This window comes from Enoplosus armatus, chromosome 1 (assembly GCF_043641665.1).
Source record: "Enoplosus armatus isolate fEnoArm2 chromosome 1, fEnoArm2.hap1, whole genome shotgun sequence".
In the NCBI taxonomy this organism is placed as follows: Eukaryota; Metazoa; Chordata; class Actinopteri; order Centrarchiformes; family Enoplosidae; genus Enoplosus; species Enoplosus armatus.
Genome location: NC_092180.1, coordinates 20,595,869 through 20,609,716, shown reverse-complemented (window position 1 = coordinate 20,609,716; position 13,848 = coordinate 20,595,869). Strand labels below are relative to the sequence as shown.

The 13,848-nt window shown below is 40.9% G+C and overlaps 1 protein-coding gene across 1 annotated transcript in view; it reads right to left on the bottom strand.

Annotated features, from left to right (window-relative positions):
* Nucleotides 1-13,848, bottom strand: part of LOC139283542 (FERM domain-containing protein 5-like) — a 59,215-nt gene that overhangs the window by 5,844 nt on the left and 39,523 nt on the right. The window contains exons 2-8 of the mRNA XM_070903545.1: nt 10,461-10,565; nt 9,076-9,118; nt 8,823-8,901; nt 5,642-5,739; nt 3,366-3,489; nt 673-760; nt 363-451 (exon numbers count right to left, since the gene is read on the bottom strand). Coding sequence (XP_070759646.1) covers nt 363-451; nt 673-760; nt 3,366-3,489; nt 5,642-5,739; nt 8,823-8,901; nt 9,076-9,118; nt 10,461-10,565 — 626 coding nt within the window. The remainder of the gene's footprint in view (nt 1-362; nt 452-672; nt 761-3,365; nt 3,490-5,641; nt 5,740-8,822; nt 8,902-9,075; nt 9,119-10,460; nt 10,566-13,848) is intronic.

Sequence of the window (13,848 nt, the reverse complement as noted above, 5' to 3'; positions counted from 1 at the left end):
CTCTGAAGCATTTGTTATGTTATTTAGAAGAAGAGTGTAGCTTAGTTGTACTAGATCACTTGCTGTGTGTTTTATTGACATAAAAACTTGGAAAATTTGGACTTAACAACGTTAAGCAGCTTGTTGAGTTAGCTGGCACTTTACTTTGTACAAGCTGTTAATTAAGGGAGGATGTATGTTCATGAAAGTCTTTTCCATCTCATTTCTTGTTAAAATATTTCTGCCTGCTTTTGGAATTTACTTTTTCTATCCACAAATGGCTACAAAGTCTTCTCACATTAGTGAGCACACACGTACACAAATGCTGTGACCTTTAATCTAAATATAGTTATTATCTAGCATCAGGTCCAGTCTATACTCACCATTTGAGGAAATGGACCCTCCTGTTCCCTTGCAGCACAGTGAATCCAAAAGGAGTAAAAGCCAGAAAAGCTGGGTTGCCGGATACATCCTACAGGCACACAAAGCCATGTTTTTCATGTTATCGTAGAATCAGTCTTTTAAATGACAGTGAGATTGCATTTTCTTGTAAATTTCACACTTCAAGACATTACAAATTCATTCTGTGATTCACTCTATAGTTCATCTCACATTTACTCAAAAAGCATACAGAATGAGCCATTGCATCAAATTGCACATTAAGCATAAGCTGATGTGTTTTGTAAAGACCACCTTGCATGGATGAGGATCCACTCCGTACGTCTCCAGCATCTGAGCCTTCTGCAGGAAGTTGAGCTCTGACGTTTCAGGACTCTGACCTCTGGGAGAAAAGAAAACTGCAAGTCAGCTGACTGGTTTCTGTCACAAGCATCTGTCAACTGAGAGGACACCATTTGATTAAAGGTTTGTGCTCTTTCTTGATAAATAAACTCAAACCGAAGAGATTGTAGAAGGACATCATAATTTTGGACCTGAACCCTTGACCTCACAAGCATAAAACCTATGGCTTGCTGATTAGAGTGTCCAGAGGATTTACTGTGTCCTTTGCAAATACAGCCCATTTGTCATGTTTTGTCAATAAGATGCACAGTGGCCCACAGAGATGATGCAGGGATAACTGGGTGAAATGAATGATGTTTAGACCCTGAAATACAAAGAAGTTTGTATGTGCTACATACAAAAAATGTCTTGCCTAAGAAGCTGGGGACCACCGGCTCTTCATCAGCAATCATTTAGTGAACCTAAAAAGCACTCATGATGTATTATTATTATTATTATTATAGCGCATCACTTTTGAATTACTATCTTCATCCAGTGCTCCAGCAGAGAATGTTTATCTGCCAGGAAAAATCTGAGCAGCAATCTATCTTCTGATAATTAAATATGATCATTGTGTCGAAAGAATGACGCTAAAGCTGACAAAGACACCCGGCTGATGCTATTTGTCCCAAGCCAAAGACCAAAGCAGTAACTAATCATCTTACAGCTGTTGTATTCAGAGCATGGGTAATGACCAAAAGAAATAAAGGATTCAAAATCGGTCTGCTGTTTTATGAATGTGATTGTTCAAAACTGTCAAACAAGAAGGCGGAAATGAGCGATAGAGGGCAGTGTAGGATCAAATCTCTAACCAGTGCCTGTGTCCACATGAGTTGTATATACTGTGTGTGTATGTTTCGCCTGGTGTGTGTGTGTGTGTGTGTGTGTGTGTGTGTGTGTGTGAGACCCGAGGAAAATACGAAGGTTCTACTAACAAACAGGGTTGATTCAAGTTAATTATCTGCTAATGAATCAAACAAAGGTTACACATTATAACCTAAGATCTATGAGCACAGGTAGAGCTCACCTCTGCACACTGGAATTTACAAGTAATGGTTCGGCCAATTAAAACAGTCCTGCCAACCTCCTACAGTACATTGGCTGTTGTACCCTAACCCATCAACCATGAAGTCATCCACTGTAGGAGTAGCATGATAACAAGGTTAGAACTGTTTGTACAGGGTGTGCTCACCGTACAAGGGTTACTGTGTGTAACCTTATTCTATTTCACACCAGCTTCGCCTTTGAAAAGGCTCTACAGGCTAAAGGGGGCAAATAGCCAGAGGCTTCCACTACCTGCTGTGACACATGGCTGTGACCTTGGCCCGCACTCTCTGTGCCCTTCTACTTTAAGGCCCAAAAGGCAAATTAACGTCAGCTTAACATGATTACCACAAATTCATATCAGTCCCTGGGCATAATACAGACGTTGCACCTAGGGGAGCATAAAATAACTACCATCCTGGAGACACATAATCCAAAGGTAGTCTAACTTAGCAAGCAGGAAGTGCAAAAACATGGACCAGGGAAGGGGGAAAGTGTCTCACACTATGTGGAAGATTGAATGGGTACTGTGACATCCCAACCTCAGACCTGTCCAACACACTGGTCATCACCGGCTGTATATGGGAGAGAGAATAACATCCAACTCCCCCACCATTGCAACTGACCTTTTACTGCAAAAAGATGCAGCATCCCAGCAGCCCAAGTTCTCTCGAAGTGGTCAAAAGAGAGCACAAACTTGGACAAAGGTCCAGAAACATCCCACAAGAAAAAGTGTAAAAAAGTTGTGTGAACTGTGCCCAGTCTCTTTGAACTGTCAGCACCACTACAGGGAACAGCCTCAAGTTCACCAAACCATTGTGGCTGCCAGGGCACCGGCTTCTGGCCACTGTTTGCCTGAGGCAGGGCTAAAAAACTGGCGATTGTAGGGAGCACCCTGCCGGCCAAATACTGGAGGATGCTGCAGACTGGTGGGTTCAACAGCCAGGCCAATATTCAATGTGTAGTAGTCAGAGTCTGTACTGAACCTGTGCATGAACATCTTTTTTTTTGCAGAGGTGGGTAGGCAAGTCTTTAGAGCTTTTTAAACAACACAATATCAAAAAGAAACCAACACACACACACACACACACACACACACACACACACACACACACACACACACACAAACCAAATCAACAGAAGTGAAAACTCAGCACATTAAGCAGCTATGAAACTTCAAACCTATAGCTCTGCATATCTTATCAGATTACTGGCAGATGTGTTCTGAATGTGAGATGTCTTGAAATGACTTTTGGTTGGACTGAGTCAAAAACTTAATTTTACTTCCATCTCAATATACAGTATGCTATGCTACTCTTCATCACTGCTTTTGATTCAGAACTTCCTCCATCCCACTATAATACAAACATTAGGAATACACTACAACTCAAACCAACTGCATCAGTGTTGCACCCATGAACAGACCTATGAACTGAAGATGCACTATACGAGTTCTGTGTGCAGGACCGACAGTTAGGTGTGCCTCTGTGATGCCTGCTGTGGCTGCTATGGAAGTGAGGGAGTACACAGGTACACAGGGACATGGACGAGTGTCACCTTACATCAACTCAGTCTTGTGGATCTCAGCAATCCGCCGCTCCAACTTCTCTGAGTGTTTGGGGAAGAACTGGAACTTGGAGCTGTAGCCCTCTGGGTGTTTCCCAGGGTCGTAGTCACCAATTTCAGCTGGAAAATGGGAGAAAAAAAGACACAGCAAGGGAAAGGAAAGGTTTGTTTGATGATGGCTTTTTAATCCACTTACATCATTTCAAATGGAATTACCTTTCCAAACCTCATAGCTGTCATTGGCTGCAAGTACTAGAAGTATGCAACAACACCTGAACATTTAAATGATATGTGATGCATACCTAACAAGTGTTCAATGAGCAAATGATTCATAGCATAGATTCACGCATTGCATAAAATCTGAAATTGATATGAAAAACAATTTCTCTCTTTTCTTATTATCAAATGTATTAAATTTCATCTTTGCAATGAATTACTGCATCAAGGGCACTTTGCCACTTTAGTATGTGGTTGTCCTGAAAACGGAGTCAGTACTGTAGTCAAAGACAATGCCTCAGAATAAAGACACAAAAAGAAAAAAAGCCCACAGTACAAATCTGCAGAGCACACAAGGCAAAGACCAAGAGGTCAAGGTTTTGAATGTACCTGTGCACAAAAAAGGCTCACACAAAAGCATCAATGAATGTTCATACAGAAAAGTCCAGGGCTGATCAGCAGGAGCTCCAACACTCAACCTCGAACTGACAAAGATCCACATAACTTAAAAGACTTGCATACCAGCTGACGCTGAGTCCAGCAAGGACTGTTTTAGTTAATAAAGGTGAAACCTCTATAAACAGCAGTCCTACATCTTATACTTGCCATTTACCAGATCTTTTAAGAACATACATGAGTACATCATAAATGTCTATGGGCCAATAACTTCTCCACTTTATCTTAAAAAGAACTCTTTGCCCATTTGTAACCTTGTCACCATGCATCAGTTATTTGTGTGGCACATCTGTATGTACCATCACAAATACCCAACAGTGTTTTCTGCATTCAGCTTCAGCAGCCTGGTTTACTAACCACTCACATCAGATTGCAGACGGTGGAGGAACAACATGGAGAGTTTGGCTACTTGCCTGCTTCCTGGGGAGCACTGTACTGCTCAGGCAGCCACTGTGGTTGGAAACAGAATCTTAGACTCCAGTTTATGCGGGGAACAGACATTATGGATTCACATTTTCTGACATGTTGTCAGTGACGAAGAGTGCTTATTATAAGCCAGAGAAAGGGACGGCTCAGGCAGCCACTGATTTGGCAAGGAAAAATGACAAAGACTTAAGATTGAACTAAACTGGTATTGCCACTCTTCACCACTCTCTACACTACCTGTAAACAGACAGATATAACCCTGCAAAGATAGGTATTACAAGCAAGCCAATATCGGCCAATTTCTTCCAATATATTGACGCTTGCAGTGTTTCGGGCCACGAGGAGACACCCGCGAACATTTAGATTCAGGGATGTACTGAGAGAAAGGCTGGCAGGATAGCTGGTTGGCATGCTGTGTGGCAGGGAAACTGTTCCTTCATGCATCTCACCTCTCTGTGTGTTGATGAGCCTGACACCCAAAGGAGCCTGTCAAATGGAAACCTGATATCTTCCAAAACTATCAACTTTTTACAAACCTGTCAGATAGTTTCAAAGGGAATTTTTAAGTAACAATTGTGTCTAAATTGCTTTCTATGGTGCTTACAGCTATTCAAATTTGAATTTTCCATTTAAGATAAAAACAACAAATTCAAATTTTCAAGGTCCCCATCAAACAAGAATGAGAGCAGTGTGAGCATTCAACCTCTGAGCACTCGGCTTGCACATTTGCACACACCCACACAGTAAAGCACATATAGGGCAGAACGTGAGTGCACAAACACACACAACCACACACACGGAACACAGCTGACAAGTGCTTATTAACAAGCCAGGGTCATATGGAAATCATAAAGACTATGATGTCTACGCACACTCACAAACATTATGAATATCAAATACATTCGGTCGGTCATTTATTTACAGTTGTAGTTTGGAGTGATGAAATTAAATCACGTAATTTCCGATCGAAACAACGTGTGAGATATAACATTGAATTGGCTAAAATGCACCAGTCAGAGGACACCATGACACTGCTTGGCTTTCTGGTCAAGGTTGCAATGTCTGCCTAGTGTGAGGTCATTTGTGCTTGTTTGAGAGTTTGATTTAATAAAATAAAACGGTGCACTAGTCTTGTTGAAGGCTTTGCAGCGTTTTCTATGTGACTTTTTCATACCTTGTAATATGTAGGCAGCCAGCAAAGCGGCATCTGATGTCTTGCACAGGAGGCGACCGTGGTAGAGATCCCTCTTGACCTGCAGGAAGACGAGATATCTGTGGAGCGGAACACAAAGAAACTGATTTGGGTCATTATTTAAATAGGATCAATATTGACGTTCCTTTTCTTGGGAGCACACATGGCTGAGTGTTTAGAACTTAAAAGTAAGGTGTCCCTTGAGGCTGCAGGTGTGGCTCGAGGGACACCTTATTCGTGAAAGTCAGGGAATCACCAAAGCTCTATCCATTAGATCTTAACTTTGATCTGCTGGGGGCGCTAGAGGAAAAGTCAAAAGGAAAAGGGGATAATTAAAGTCAGTAGTAATCCATCCTGTAGTCGAGATATTTCAGCATGGACCAAAGTGGTGGACCGACCAGCTGATCTAAAAAATATGATAAAAAAATCACGAGCATATATACGTAAATGGGTTACTGAGCAAGATGCTGTTCTTAGAAACAAAAAATAAATATATAATGATAGCTTATGAGGCAGGTGCCCTGTGATTACTTGTGGTTATTACAGATAAGCTACAGTGAAATGTAGCAAGCAACTCCATTACTCTAGTGCCCTTTCACAACCCTTTTATAATGAATCTGCAATTGCAATTTAGAAAAAATTAAATGAACGTATGATTGGCAAGGTTTCCATTGAAACATTAGACGCGGGACGTGCAGCCAACCTAGAGGCAGAACTCGAACTAAAGCATAATCAAAATTCATGATGATTTTAAATATGGCTGCTGGTTTGCGCTGATTTCCAGTGGGAGCAACTCAGTCGCCTGGTCTCGTCCACAACATCCAGAGATCACTCTTGTGTCAATTTTCCCGCCCAGCATTCATTCATTCATTCGGCTTCTCTCCAAGCAGCAAAGCAATAAATAGTATAGCAGCACGAAGCGTTGCTATGAAAAATGTCAGAGCAGAGTCAGGGTGCATATTAAGCCATTTTTTACATTACGGAATGCTGAAGTGATCATCTGATGTCTGTCATTTAAGTTGTATGTAAGTTACACACTGGGTTAATTTACATGTAATCATAGATGCAGTGTTAAGCTTCATTTATTCCCTACAATGTGTTTATGTTCAGTTAAACAGTCTCACCCTGCAGCTGGTAGCAACTCTTGGAGCTGCACAAGGGCACTTCAGCAGAGGACATAGGGATCCTTCTGGACCCTGCCACCACCTTGTTGATAAAGAAAATTAAAAGCTAAAAGCAACATAAAGAATCTACGCACAATGTTGTTACCTTTCATGTTTTTGCTCATCTACTATGCATTTGTGTGTCTGTGAGAGCCAGTCAGAACAGATGGTGGAGGATGGAGAGGCTCCCCTTGCCGATGCTCTGCTCTATTGAGAAGAGCTGGATTGCGAAATAAGAGATTTCACTGCGTGGCAACCAGTCGAGGGATGTGATTTACAGGGATCCGTGCGCTCAGTAGCTCTCTGGCTCACTCCTCACAGCAGTTTGTTCAGCTGTCAAGGATGCCACACACAGTACAGTGGTAGTGAGGAGCCTCATGACACTGCAGCTTATGCAAAAAAGGGAATACTCAAATCCTCCTGCACACGAACTCACTGCTGAGCTCTGGATGCTGTTATGCAATTAAACTTGTGTTTTTTCCTTTTGCACCTGCATCAATACATGCCTTTTCAATACTTAAGATACTGTACTTCAGATTACTTATAAATGGTCATTTTCACTTGATAATAAAGAAGGCAAGCTGAAGATATATTTCCACCTTTGAAAATCTATCTAATTTAACTATTTCATTTCCCCAGTTTTTTACTCAGTAAAGTAAGGATTGCTTCAGACCTGAGACGTATGTACTGAAAGGATTCTCATTCATACAAAAGCCAATATTATTCTTTAAAACGTCTATTAAGCTGCAGTGCTCTTCTTCATTTTTCAATTATCTAAAAGTCAGTTGCAGAGGCATAAAATAATAATAGTAAAACATGAGACTTCTTTTGATCTGATTTTATGAGACAAGGAAGTTAATAGAAAGGCAGAAGATGGAGACATCCCCTTTGGTTCAATAAACTCTCCAGAGATTTTATTTTATATCTGCCATTTAGCTTTGCGCTGTCAGCGTTTTTATATGGAGGTTATGACTTCCCAAAAAGTAGTGATGTATGATGTAATCGTCCCTAGCTGAGCGTAGGAAGTTTATTCATAGGAAATCTATGAATTTCTGGTTTTGATAATGTAATAATGTTTGACATTTTAACATCAAGCCTCACTACTTCACTAAAAACAAAATGGACTTCATGGCTGAACACAGAGCATTGTGCGCTCTCTTGTGTGTTTTGGTTGGCTCCAAATGAAAATGCTAGAGTGTAATTTTCTTTTCACGTTGCCTGGTTGTGATCCATTTTTTCTCGTTTCCTCTCTGTCCTATGACTCTTGTAATTGCTAATCCCATCTCAGTGTAATCACACATCATGACCTCTCGCTGAAATAGCTGTGGTATATAAAACACGTGTCAAGTGATTGCTCCCAATTCCCGTCCACTCCAGAGCATCACTTTTTTCCACATGACCTTTTTATACCAGCAGTGAGTAGTCAAACAAACCGACAGGAAGCTGCAATGAATAACCAGAGGAACACCAGAGGAAAAAAAATATCGGAAGGATGTCTGAAGCTGTTCTGGCTGTATGTGGAAAGGTTTGTGATCATATGTTTGATTCAGAAAACTGTGTGCTTACTCAGCCCCTTAGAAAACACTGGTGCCTGTTTCACCATATTTGCATCACGCAAGCCATGATTTGCAACGTGAGATCATTTCCTCTTCTGTTCATTTTGACACGTTTCACTAATTAAAAAAAAGGCATACTTGTGGCCCATGCATGAGATTAGAGAGCACTTTAGGACTTGCAAATGTATCTGAATTTGCAAGCGACAGTTATTTGTGAAACGTGACGCTGCCACGAATTGCGATCTTGCTAAATCAGTGAAGTAGTCTTTTAAAACATTGCTCAACCCTGGTGTCATTTGTACAATTCACTTGTAAACATGTTACAACTCTCACTCTTAAAACTTCATCAGTGGGAGAGAAAGAGAGTCATGAGAGGCAAAGACTGTCAGAGTGTCAACTCCACCCTCCCCACCTGCAGCCCACCCAGCTATCTTGAAATCTTACCTGGTGATTTCCTCTTTCAGGGCAGCAGGGTCGGGGGGGTAAAACTTGACACGCAGACACATGGTGAACGGAGGCTGGGCTGGGGAGGAAAGACATTTCACCACCATGACATATTCAACATTTAAAATCTATTGTCATCTATTTTTGTCATTTTTACATGATGTGTTTAGCTGATCTTTTCTTGAAGGTTTATTATTCTGGTCAAATTTGGACATTTGGATTTAACCATCAGCATGTTAAACGAAATACTTACATTTCATCTGTTTGGCAATTGACTTTGTAAACTCCAACCAATGCTGAAAGGGAGAGAGAGACAAGTAAAGACCTGCACTTTGGACACTGAATCTTTAGCTGCTAGACTGTCAGTCTGAGCTCTGATTGCTCAGCAGCTGAGCATGATGACTTGTAATCTATAGCTGGAAGGCACAGTAGAATTACTCCCATCTCCTTCCCTTCTGTTTATTTAGACCCCCTCCAACACAGTCACCATGCAGAGAGGAGATGAAAGAAAGCTGTTTGGAAGACAATCAGGAGAGCGCTGTTTTCTGTCGGTGCTAAACAATCACTAGGCGAAACTGGCTCTAATCAGTGAGATGATGACACGCTGACAATAATGGGCAATACACTAACTGTAAAACACAATGATGCTACAGTACGTCAGCTTTTAATTACTAACATTTTTTTTAGCAACACCTGCATTTACATTTTCTTAAAGTGTTTCTTAGCTGGCTGATGTCAACTACTAAAATGCAGCGAGAATTTGAAAAGTGGATAACTTTGTAATCTCATTCACAGTTCAAAAGTGCACGATTAACAAATACTCAGTTCAAGCCCTGCAAATTCACCAAGGACTGTGTTAATTTGTGTGATTGATATTCATATCATTCAAAGGTTGGACTTTTGCCAGCTTGCATACTTGACCTACAGGCCTACCTACCGGTCCTGAATATTCATGTAGAGGGAAAAAAAGACTAATTAGACCAGTGCAACCTGGCTCTAAGAGCCAGTGTTAATGGTACAGACTTACTGGGACAATGTACAGACCAGCTACAGAGCGCCACAGATTGCATCAGTTTCACAGGGTTTCCTTGGACCTATTAAGATTTACATTTAAATAGTGTTATTGTCCTCAGTTGAGCTCAGCCTGTTAAACGCTGTATTACCTTTGACAACATAAAATGTATTTTATAAGAGATTTGCTTTGTGAACGTGGGGGCACAAATGATTAGGTAATTCAAAGAAGCAAATGATGTAGTTTGTGTGAACTAGTTTTTAATCCAAGGGGACAAATGACTAATATGTACTCACAATTGATCAAAAAAGTAAATTGAGTATACTGTAAGAGGAAAAACTTTAAAAAATGCCGTTGCTGTCACAGTATGTAACTCCCCCATAAAATGTGAGGTAGTTGTAAAATGTTTAATGGTGAAGTTTTCCCCTTTTGAACATAGTTTCACTGTTAAAATCATTTCAGATACTTCAGATGAAAGAGACAAATGAGAAGGGAGGAAATTAGGGGGAGAGAAGGAGAAGAGACCAAATTATGGGTCATAGAGTAGCACAGCAAAACCACTGGATTTAACTGACTTATATCAAACTGAAATTTAATTGGGTTTATTATTAAAAATTAATACTCACCCTCTGCTTGTCTGGGTCAACATATCTAATGCCAAAGTAGTCCTTCTCCAGCAGGTTGAGATGGTGGCAGATGAGGTCAAACAGGTACTGTCCCTTGGCATCCCGCTGAAAGAGAAAAATAATATAATGTACTTGGTATTGAGGGACATTAAAGAGAGGAGGAAAGAGAAAAAATAGAAAACAGCAACATTATTTCACAGGACTCCACAGCCCCCATCCCAATATTTGCATATTCACAGACAGAGTTAATGAACCCCCCAGCAGATCAATGGTGCACATATGTGAACACTCAGATCCAAAGTCTACACTCTGGCCAGGTAGAGCAGCAAACATCACACGTTATAAAACGAGAAGACATTTAAAAAACATATTGACAGTGTCACATCAAAAAAAAATTTTTTTTTCCTCTTCTCATCAGGAAGTCCATTTTTTGGAGCATCTGAGAAGTCATAACGACCACCAGAAAGTGTTTTAATATTTCACTACCCTCAAGGGAGATATATGAGGGCTATCAAATATTCATATTGAGGCGGCAGCCATCTGTGAAAGCTTTGAGAAATTTCTGCTGCAGAAAAAGACCTGAAAATGCAGTGAGACAAGGTGTGGGCAAAAGGCAGGCTGGAGAGGAGAGGAAGCTCTTGTCATGCAATGCAGTGCAAAAATCTGACTCTTCCAAATATGTGAACACTTTTTGTGTCATTAAAGAACTTGGAAATACAATGTTTACATTCCTAGTTAGGTTGTTAAAATAATAAGAAAATAAGCTAAGTTGTTCAGCTAACTAAATTCAAATGTAGCCTACAGTGTTGATCAGGTGTGACAGCGAGTAGGTAGAGTAGATAGTTCAGCATTTTAACATATTCATTCCTTGCTGAGAGTTTAGATGAGAAGATCGATACCTCTCATGTCTGTGCAGTAAATATGAAACTACAGCCAGTAGCAGGATAGCTTAGCTAAGCAAAAAGACTGGAAACAGGGAAACAGCTAGCCTGGCTACGTCAAAAGGTAAAATCCATTTACCAGGACAGCTAAAGCTCATTAATTAACACGTTACATTTTGTTTGTTTAATCTGTACACTTCTTGGACTATTTCTAGGAGAGGCTTGCTGTTTCCCCATTTCCATCCTACATTAATGATAACTATAGGTTTCTTTTAGGGTGCATCACCAAGGAGATCTGTGCATGCCTGTGAGCGCATGTATATCCAATGTGAGTTTAACAGATTTCTCCAACTGTAACATGTAAACTATACATATAGCTTTTCTTCCTTAAGTGGCAAATGACACTATAAAATATCCTCCAGTGCCCTTTAGAAAAGACACTGCATTCACATAAGTGACACAAAACTGCATAGTCAGAGAAAGTCAAAGGCAGATATATGAGAACGGAAGGTGGAAAAGAGAAGAGAAAGACAAAACCAAATAAAGAGAGGGAGAAAACAGAGGGAGGGGAGAGGGAGAACAAGCAAGGCCAGTTGACACTGATTAATCTGTCCCAACACAGCATGGCACAGCACAGCAATTAAAAAGAGAGGACAGGAGAAGAGTCGCACTGAAGGACTGGTCCATTGTTGAACCATTTTCAGATACAATCCCCATTGAGACGCATCATATAAGACAATGTGAGAATCTCTATGATGAAGCCTGTTCACACTTTTGTTTCACTCAATATCGGATCAAATGGCAGACGAAACACCCCTCAGGTAGCATGTGGTTTAACATCATCAGGGCACCCTGAGATTAGAGTTATTGCCCCTCTTTGGATTGGGTTACACCTGTACAATTGTCAAAGTCACACTGTACCATGAGCCACGTGAAGGGTTGCTTATTTCAAAATTAACTAATTGAAAACGGATGTTAAATATTCACTCTTTGCATTCTTCTCTCTAAAATGTGCGTCGTGTTGTGTCTGAACTGTTTCAGTCCTGTTGACAACATCACATACTCAAAATGTCCAATCTGTAATGATGAACCTGCCAAAGGATCTGAAGAGTAATTGAAGAGGGTATATTACATTAAAGTACACCACTGAAGCATCAAGGAGGTATATGCATGACATGAAGTCAGGGGGTGCATCAGTTTCTAGTTTCTAGTGTTTTTCATTAAAATCCTTTAGCCAGAGTTTAACCCACAACAAAGCACAACCCAACCTATCAGGTCCACTTGTGTCAAGCTATGCACTTCCAAGACCTTTCCCAGGATGCACCGGGCTGACCCTCCATCTCCTCTGTCAGTGTGTCTGTGTGTCACTGTCACGACATACACCCTGACTCACCAAGACAGGCCTGCTGACTGGCCCAGCAGCAAAAATAGATTTGCACACATCCATGTGCAGTCTCACACACGCACACAAGGAGCCTCAATCCTTCTTGCTCTATTATAAATGTCTTTGGTACACCTGTGAAACCTCTAGATCTGCAACATTTTCAGGGCCTGTACCTCCCACTCCCTCCATCTGCTGTGCACTGTAGTGTAAACTATAGCGATGCCCAAAAAAAGCCTTCCCAATTAATCATGTTGTTACTGCCTGTTTCCTTCTATGCGTGTGTTTATGCCATGCCTAAGTGTGTGTGTGTGTGTGTGTGTATGCCTGTATTTCCATGTGTGTGTGTGTGAGAAGTTACTGATGATCCATGTCCAAGTTAGTAGTTATGAAACAACAACAGAGAGGCAGGGCGATTTATCTCAGTACAACACTTTAGCAGATAAATGAGAAGAAATTAAACTTATTATTAGAAGCCATTCATGAAGAATTCCTGAACTTCTAAGCAAAAACGTCCTCACTCACAAAAACCAGCTGGAGTGCTTTTCATCATCAGCTTTCTACAATGGATTTATCAGATGTTACAACAGATTTTAAATGGTACGACTTAATAAAGAGCATCTGGTCTCCAGTCTTCTATTGTGCATCACAATGAGTGCAGGTAATCCTATTGTTTCTGGTAATTTACCTGACTCTGCACTCTGATGCAGTTTGTAACGATGAGATCGAAGCACACTCACACACTTTTTTTCCGCGCTCATTGTCTGGCTTGACTAAACAGCCAGAGAATAAAGCATCAGAGGCTCTCTTGCCCATAGGCAGCTGACCAAACACTTGTAATGTATATATGGTGTTGTGTTGCATACTGATGAGACACTCTGAACTTCAAGCGAGCTGACTGGGGCTCCACTGGGACACAAAGGCAGGCTCTGAGGCAGAAACATTATCGATCTGAAGTTAAGTGTTCTTCAACATCCTTATGAGATTTAAACCCAGAGCCAAGACGCAATACACTGGTGGCCACGGAGAGGAAATACTATATGTTGCCAGTTAAAGCACTGTTTTATTGTTTTTGAGTAGATAAACTACACATCTTTTATGTGGTTTGTGGGCATGTGACTTCAGT